This window comes from Metopolophium dirhodum, chromosome 2, assembly GCF_019925205.1.
Source record: "Metopolophium dirhodum isolate CAU chromosome 2, ASM1992520v1, whole genome shotgun sequence".
Classification (NCBI taxonomy): Eukaryota; Metazoa; Arthropoda; class Insecta; order Hemiptera; family Aphididae; genus Metopolophium; species Metopolophium dirhodum.
Genome location: NC_083561.1, coordinates 33,008,203 through 33,017,777, shown reverse-complemented (window position 1 = coordinate 33,017,777; position 9,575 = coordinate 33,008,203). Strand labels below are relative to the sequence as shown.

At 40.0% G+C, this 9,575-nt stretch overlaps 1 protein-coding gene across 1 annotated transcript; it reads right to left on the bottom strand.

The window, feature by feature from the left end:
• Nucleotides 1-250: 250 nt before the first annotated feature.
• LOC132938251 (52 kDa repressor of the inhibitor of the protein kinase-like) lies at nt 251-834 on the bottom strand. Its single transcript, XM_061004978.1, has 2 exons — nt 429-834; nt 251-367 (listed from the first exon to the last, which is right to left on the bottom strand). Exons 1-2 carry the CDS (start codon nt 807-809, stop codon nt 251-253), a joined length of 498 nt encoding a protein of 165 aa, XP_060860961.1. The 5' UTR covers nt 810-834.
• Between the last annotated feature and the right edge of the window lie 8,741 nt (nt 835-9,575).

Genomic DNA, 9,575 nt, shown 5'->3' with positions numbered 1-9,575 from the left:
CTGCCAATTAATTTTTATTTTTAATTAAGGCTTGCATTCCTTGATACTTGCCACTCATGTTTGCCGCAATATCATATGACTGACCAGTGGCGGATTTTCAAAATTTTTCTGGGGGGGGGGGGGGTCCTAAAAAATAATATGCATTTCAAATGTGTTATTTTTATTTTTATAAAAACAAATGTGTTATATTATATTGTGCTTATGTATATAATATATATATTATATACTATATTGTCTATATTCATAAAATTTACAAAATAAAATCTAATCTTCTTTTGGTTTTGCCTAGTTCTGCCAAGACTGCGTCAACTGTTAAGCATTGCTCATCCCTATGAATCGACATCATTGCCAAGCCGTTTAGTCTAGCCTGAAATCAAAATATTTTTTTATTGATGTATTTTGCATAATATTTGATTATTTATTCTTACCTCGTTCATAGAATTCCGTAGATATGTTTTGATTCTTTTCAAATTTGAAAAGGAGCGCTCATTTGATGCAGTAGAAACTGGTATAGTAGCAAGGATCTGAAGGAATTTTAAGACACTTGGGTACATTTCTTTATTGCAAAATGTCATTGCTTGGAGTGCATTTTCTGGCTTTTTTCCCATGTTTTTTAATCTTCTTTGCCATAATTTATATTCAGTTGATAATAACGAATGATTTGTGAACTCCAGATCATCTTTGTAATCATCGGCTAATTGAATAAATTTATCTTCATTTTCTTCTGTATCAAACAGTGACTGAAAATTGTTAAGCTTAATCTTATGATTGACAAACCTTTGTTCAAGTTCAGTTATATAAGAATCCATGTACGGATTAAATATGGATACACGGTAATACTCTTCGGTAGATTTTGCTTGAATATTCATTCTATGTACTTGTCTTCCTATAACTCTCGGCATTGTTATTTCCACTTGAAATTGAGCAGCTAAATCATGTGCAGCTGTATATATTTTTTTGAATTTTCGTTTGGGATGTATGAAAGACCCCATGGACCCCCCCCCCGTAAATCCGCCACTGTGACTGACCACGGCAGTCATTCAATTAAATTTTATGATGGTCCAAAAATGTTATGAGAGTATTTGCCATTTCAATTCCAGTGTGACCACAATTTGGTACAAATGTTAAGAATCTTTCTACTGGGTTAATTCTTTCTATGAAGCGTAATACTATAGTCAATTGATCTATATGTGCTTCATCGGGAGTAGAATCTACAAATACAGAAAAATATTTTGATTTTTTAATTCTTGTAATTATTTCGCTTAATACTTCTTTAGCCATAAGATCAATTAATTCTTCACAAATAGTTGATGATAGATAATTTATGTGACCACTTTTTTTATTCGCATGATCTTTTATATGCGTCGAAAGAAATGGATCAAACTCCGCCACTAATTCAAGAATTCCAAGATAATTGCCATTTTTCGGTGAACCAATTATTTCGTTATCCCCTCTAAATGCTAAGCAACTAAGCAATTAAGATTTGCTTAATATTAAGGAAATAAATAAATTTATAATTTATAATAAAATCTTAATATTAATAAAATCCTAATATATTAGAAAATCCTAATATTAAGGAAATCTCAATATTAAGAAAATCCTAATATTAATAAAATCCTAATATTAAGAAAATCCTAATATTAATATAAAATCCTAATATTAAGGAAAAAAAATAAATTTATAATTTATAATTAAATCTTAATTTTAATAAAATCCTTATAATTAGAAAATCCTAATATTAAGGAAATCTCAATATTACGAAAATCATAATATTAAGAAAATATATAGGTACCTACTGCAGGTGTAAAATATAATTTCTAACTACATTTTTTTCGTAGATCCGAAAATATCGCAGGACCTTCTCCAGTCCGTACGTGAAATGCGTTGGTCAAAGTCTATGCTCAGGTCTACATAATATTATAATAGTTTTTAAATGTATATTATATAATATATATACACATACCGCTTACACGCAGAGCCGTGCCCTTGTGATTTGGCAACCAGGGCAAAATTAAAAATATTCGCCGCCTATTTTAAATATCATTATTACATTCTTATTTAATAGATTATTTTTTTTTACAACGTATTTTGAACATTGATTTGACAAAAAACTAAAGCTGATGGCAAATCATTATTAAACAAAAAAGTAAGGTATAAAATAATTAAAAATTAATACAAATCACAAATTATATTATACATATTATATTTACATACGTATCATTTACGTATCATATAGGGTAAATGGATATTTCCCGCCCGACTGTTTTCGGTCTAGTAGGACCTCCATTTTTTAGTTAATATTAATATTAATAATATTAGTCAGTAATTGACATATGTATAATATTATCTAGCGAAACCACAGCCAAGGAGGTGGGGCATGTGTGTTTCGCTGGGCGCCGCGGGGTTGACGGACCGCGGCGCTTGCCGAAGGCCGGGGCGTCCACGTCGCCGGCAGATGGATACTGACTTATAAAGTTTGCTAACACCGAGCCAATCGTCCCATTTACGGTTGATTACGTGAATCAACCGGTGACACGAGATCCAATCGCGGCGTCTCCGACGAGCGACTCGCTGGAGTGCGTGAGATGAGAATCACAGAAGGCCGACGCTAGCTCCTATATGCTTAAGGCGTCGCGTCGGGTGATTACTTCTCCGAACATCCCTCATGAGTACCTCGACCGATAGATGGTTCGCATCAGCTATGAGCAAAGATGCGTTCCTGGCGGGAGAGATCAAACCGAGAGGATGGGAAAGCGCACCGGCGACTCGTAGGAGTGCGGGAGATGAGAACCACAGAAGGCCGACGCTAGCTCCTATATGCTTAAGGCGTCGCGTCGGGTGGTTACTTCTCCGAACATCCCTTATGAGTACCTCGACCGATAGATGGTTCGCATTAGCTATGAGCAAAGATGCGTTCCTGGCGGAAGAGATCAAACCGAGCGGATGGGAAAGCGCACTGGCGTCTCGCAGGAGTGCGGGAGATGAGAATCACAGAAGGCCGACGCTAGCTCCTATATGCTTAAGGCGTCGCGTCGGGTGATTACTTCTCCGAACATCCCTCATGAGTACCTTGACCGATAGATGGTTCGCATTAGCTATGAGCAAGGATGCGTCCTTGGCGGAAGAGATCAAACCGAGCGGATGGGAAAGCGCACCGGCGACTCGGTCGGCGGATGGGCGGCGATCTGGATTCAGTCAATCGCTTACAAATGACCCAGCCCGGTAGGGAGGACTCCGGGGTTGTGCGCCGGAACCAACCTCGACGACTGGGTGCCACCAGTGGCAAAACCTTGAACGCACCAGCCGTAGGGCCGGCAAACTCAGTTTGTCGTCAAAATAAGCACAATTTGTTACCGTAAGACTGAAATCACCGAAGAGTGGGCGGAGACAGGATCCACATGCCTGATCTACGGGCAGGTAACATCTTAGTAACGTTAGGAGGAAGCGAGGAAGCGGGGGCTAAGGTCCACCGCTCCCGTAAGAACTGCTAAAGAAACTGCGGTGACGACGGCGACGGGGGGTTCGGATCCCTCGCTTCTGAGCGGAAACCGACCGCTACAGACAACACGAGGACACCAGAACTCTGAAGGCGGCAGAGCGAGGACGGATCTGGGGGGCCGCCGGCTACACCGGGCCGGTGATCCCGCGCCTGCAATGGTGAAGCGCCCGCCGGTTCGGGGGGGAGCCGGCGGACCCCCGGAGTGGTCTGACCTAAGTTGCTGAAAGGGCATCGAGGTAACCCCGTGAAGACTTACCGGCGCTCACCCGCCTGGCAAGGACGGCCCAAACCGGGTCACGACGAGTCAGGCGGATGGAACGACCTGTACAAGTACACGCCTGCTACCGACCGCGCCAAGACGAGTCACGTTGAGAAACTGGCTGACTAATCTGGTCCGGGAAAGGGGCAGGCGGGGTACGGTCTTAACGAAGCTAGCCCTAGAGCTTCGGGTTAACTGAACTGTAATCACAAGGGCCCGGGGCAGGTCATCCTTGGTGCTAGCGAAATGACCAAGGACCTCCGGGATTCCTGGGCCACCTGTACCTTCCAAGGTGGCAGCCTGGTGGTTTAGAATGCGCTAAGCCATAAAAGGGTCTGAAATGGGTAGGAAGGCGGGGGGGGGGCGCTCAAACAAGGCTACACCCTCGAGCGCCCTCACGAAAAGCTCACTCATGACTGTGTGGAATCATGAGGAGCAAAAAGAGCCGCGGAATTGAGGCCGCGGCTGACGATGTCCTGCCCGGGTACAGGACTGGACGGTTGACGAACGGCCTGAAGGCGTCTTCGCACCCCCGGGCCACCTGAGGGCCCCGTCCCGATCTCAACGCCAGTGGAGGGCGCATCTCCAAACCGAGCTTCCCGGGGGAATAGGAAGCACCTTGAGGTGGTCTCAGAGACTTACCGGTGGCAACGGGAAAGGGTCATCAATGAAGGAAAAGAGGACTGGCTAGGCAGCTTTCAGCAGACCAGCCATTCCAACAGTAACCCCAGAGATGGGCAGCTTGCCAAATGCAGGTCCTCAAGGATCGCAGAGCATCTGCTTACACATACGACTGCCCGACCGTCAGTTACGAAAAAGATCCGCGCTCAAGGTGCAAGCGATCGGAGCGGACCGAAACGCTGAGCGCGGACTCACGGGAGAAACCAAAAACCGTGTTCCGGGCGTATCAACGCACTGAGGAAAGGGAGACCTGTTAGGCACGTCAAAAGACCCCGACGTGGGTCCTCGTATAACGATGACCGAGGTGATGAAGAGCACCTTCCTTTTCCGCACGGGAACCATCTACCCAAGTGGGAGAACTATACCACCTGCGACAAACCAGTGAGCTTGGGCGAGAGGCGCCAGAGCACGACGAGGGAAGCAGACGCAGACCTCCGTCGGCGCGCTGGCGCTTCTAGCACGAACCCGACTGAGAGCACACGGGCCCGACCAACTCGTGTGCGAACACGTGCAAGGTGGAAGTCCGGCTGGGGGACACCCTCCGTCAAGCACTCAAAACCCGAGCACTCGGTACGGACACGGCACCCGGCAAAGAAAACCGTACCACTCATAAAAGGTCGCGTCGCGACAGCGTAAACAGCTGCCCCGACGCCAAAGCTAGTGGGAAAAGAGTCGTTGTGAGTACTCTGGATAACGGATCCTTCAAGCTCATCTCGCGGGCGACGAGGATAGCCCCACTGGAAACCCGACTTAGCTAACGCCCGAACGGTAACAGTGCCCGTCGAGCTGTGTGGCGTGCGTCCGACTGACGTGCGCGGGTACCTCGAGTGCTCGCGCCCACCGGCCGCGCGTTCGCGACATATGTGGATGGCCTCGCGGGGGCTGCTGGGAGTAGCGCCTTAGTAGAAGGGGGGTTATTTGCCTGGGGTCGAACCCAGCGCTCGCCGACGCGGTTTTACGAAACCCACCGATCTATCTCGTACGAGAGTAGCCGGCGGGGGACCGTCAGCCTGGCGCCAGGGCGCCCTGACGCAACCCGTCGGAGGGATGTTTCCGCGTCACCCAAAGGCGTGAAGGAGTCGCCCTCGAGACATATGGCTAAAGGTGTAAAAACCCCCGAGGTGTCGGCCTTATAACTCCCCGTCACACAGTGGTTAGTAATATGTATAATATTGGCAGGCCTGATAGGCACGTCAAAAGACCTCGACGTGGGTCCCCGAATAAGGGCGACCGAGGTGATGGAGGGCACCTTCCTTTTCCACACGGGAACAAACTACCCGAGTGGGGGGTACCATACCACCTGTGACAAACCGAGGCGGGCGAAGCATACGCGGACCTCTGCGGGCGCGCTAGCGCTTCTAGCACGAACCTGACTGAGAGCACACGGGCCCGACCAACTCGTGTGCGAATACGTGCAAGATGGAAGTCTGGCTGGGGGACACCCACCGACAAGCACTGAAACACAAGCATTCGGTACGGACACGGCACCCGGCAAATGAAAACCGTACCGCTCAAAAAATGTCGCACCGCGGCAGCGTAAGAACTGTTCCGGTGCCGATGCTATTAGGAAAAGAGTCGTTGTGAGTACTCTGGATAATGGATCCTTCAATCTCATCCCGCGGGCGACGAGGAGAGCCCCACTGAAAATCCGACATTGCTAACGCCCGAACGGTATCAGTGCCCGTCGAGCTTTGTGGCGTGCGTCCGGCCGTTCGCGACATATGTGGATGGCCTCGCGGGGGCTGTCGGGAGTAGTGCCTTAGTAGAAGGGGAGCTATTTGACTGGGTCGAATCCAGCGCTCGCCGACGCGGATCAGCGAGACCCAACGATCTACCTCGCACGAGAGTAGCCGGCGGGGGACCGTCAGTATGGCGCTAGGGCGCCCTGACGTAACCCGTCGGAGGGACGCGACCGCGTCATCCAAAGGCGTGAAGGAGCCGCCCTCGCGAAAAATGGCTAAAGGTGTAACAACCCCCGAGGGAATGGTCTTATACTCCCCGTCACACAGATGGTTAATCAATATGTATAATATTAATAATATTATTAATAAAATAAATAAATTTATAATTTATAATAAAATCTTAATATTAATAAAATCCTAATATTAAGTAAATCTCAATATTAATAAAATCATAATATTAATAAAATCCTAATATTAAGAAAATCCTTATATTAATAAAATATTAATATTAAGAAAATTTTAAAATTAAGAAAATCCTAATATTTAGATATTAAGAAATTCCTAATTGTATTAATATTAAGATTTTATTAATATTAGGACTTTCTTAATATTAAGATTTTATTAATATAAGGATTTTCTTAATATTATGATTTTCGTAATTTTGAGATTTCCTTAATATTAGGATTTTCTAATTATTAGGATTTAATTAATATTAAGATTTTATTATAAATTATAAATTTATTTATTTCCTTAATATTAAGAAAATCCTAATATTAGGGTTTTATTAATACAAGGATTTTCTTAATATATTGATTTTCTTAATATTAGGATTTTATTAATATTAAGAATTTCTTAATTTCTTAATTATTTTCAAGTAAAAATTATCAATAAATACAAAAATGTTGTACTATGTTATAATATTAAGAATATATTGAGAAAATCCTTATATTAATAAAATCCTAATATTAATATAAGGATTTTCTATAATATAATATATTCTTAATATTATAACATAGTACAACATTTTTGTATTTATTGATAATTTTTACTTGAAAATAATCAAAATATAATGGAAAAAGTCTTTTATTTTTTAGGGGTGCACGAGTCCCTTGAGCATATCCCTAGTTGCGCCAATAGGCATATGCTCAGCCTCCTTATTTACTCCAATAATGTATTTGTACTAAAAATCAATCTAACAAACGCATTACCTACTTATGTAGTAATGTAAAAAACAATGTATCCATATATGGTTCAATTTAAATAAATATATTTATTTGTTTAATCACACATAATTTAAGTATTATTTATGTATATATTATGCAAACATAAGTAGTGGGCCGTTAAAAATTCGAAAGATTTGGGCCAGTTTGATTAAATTTGGAATCAGAGATTTGGGCCGGTCTATAGGCGGACAGCAGCCCGGTAAGTAATTGCTTCCCAATTTGGCACTGTGTATACCTATTGCAATAATCGGTGTCTTACGTTAAATGCTTCACTCGGTAATACTATAGGTCAACATATTATACTGACCGGTTGACGTCTGATTGGAGAAGACTATCATCATTTTCATTGTGGATACGCATAAAGAGTTTCATGTCATCGGCAAATATAAGAAGGCGTGCGTGACATATAACAGAGGCCACAAAATTTACATATATAAAAAACAATAACGGTGAAAGAATAGCCCCCTGAGGTACACCAAATGTCGGATATACTATCATGTAATCTAACATACTGTTTCCGATATTTTATCGATTTCTAAAATATTACAACCAACAAGAAAAAGTTATATTCCTCAAAACTACTGCGTTATTATTTATTGCTTGTTCACTTCTACCAGTTTAAGAGGGCAGTAGTTGTATACTTACTATACTTGTATTCGTACATAAGGCTAAGATGATAGTTTTAAAAGATAGTATTATCGAAATAACTACTGCACACGGTGATAGTGTACCTGTATTGCCTATTTAATGCGCCGCGTTACATAAATCTATAACTGAGATTTGAAATATTGAACAACGTAAAAAAATAAGTTAAAAATAATTAAAGAGCTTCCATTTTGATAAATAACTAAAATATACTGTCGTTCACTAGCTACGATTTCAAACGTGTTAATGGAGTCCGACCAATATTTACAGGTTGTTTGAGTTGAGTCCCTTCAGCCTATTAGCGTTACACAAAAGACACCACGTGGATGTTGGATCCCAAAAAATGTGTGCGATTGAATTTTTTTATTCATAATAATAATAATAAGTATAAAGAGTTAATTAATTAAAAAATATTAAAAATAATAATTATTATGTATGATTGTATAAGTACACTGTTTTTTTTTTTAATCATATAATAAATAATAATAAGTATAAAGATAAAGTATCTACTGTCATTCGTTTTTAATTACAACAAAATAAGAAAATCGTTACATGAGAAATCGAGTGAATATCAAATGTTGTAAAAATATGAATTTCAAACGCTCATAAAAATTTAATTTGACTTTCTTGTAGAAATTTTTTTTTTGATAAAGGTAGACAAACTTATGTTTAATCTTGTATTACATTTTCAAATTTAATATTTAAAAAGAAAAATTTTTATGAATTCTCAACTCAAAACAATTTGGTAATTTTCGTGATTTTTCCGTATTTTGTCAAGATTTGAACTTTAAATGCTTATAAATAAAAACTGTGACTGAGGATTTTAAATTTTTTTCAAATATCATTGTAACAATATAGTTGTAGCCTTGTAATACATTTTCAAGCTTTTTTACCCAACAAATAAAGATTTATTGATATCCATAGAAAAAAAAAAAACTAAAAAAAATGGAAACTGAAAATGTACGTAAACAGCTCAAAATAAGTCAAAATATTTGAAAAATGTCATGGTTTATAGTAAATTATAATATAAACATTCAGCCAAAATTTCATGTACTTACGGTCATTGGTTTAAGAGTTGCACCAAAAACCAAAATAGATTTTTCGAAAACAGATTTTGCGTAAAAATTCCCGTTTTTGAAAAATGCAAAAATCAAAAATATACGCAAAAAAGGTGTTAATATTAATTGAAGGTGTTATTAATTCAAAATAAATTATGAATACTATTAAATGTATACTAAATATTATATCTATCTTAAACAATTACAAAAAATGGTGATTCAGAATAACTTTTGTTTTAAATGATTTTAAAATAATTTTATTGCAAAATACATAAAAGAAATAAAATACTATAAATATAAATATATAAACTAAAATACATATTAGGTAGAAAAAAGTGTTATTTTTATATTATATTTAAATATTTTAAATGCCACTAAATCTAGAAATTAGCAATATATGCATTTATATGCTCAAAAATGTCAAATATGCAAAAATATGCAAAAAAAGTTTGCCTATTTCTAATATTATAGACTTCAAGAATCAAATTTATTTCTCACTCCGGTGTAATTCTGGCTGCGCGAAAAAAT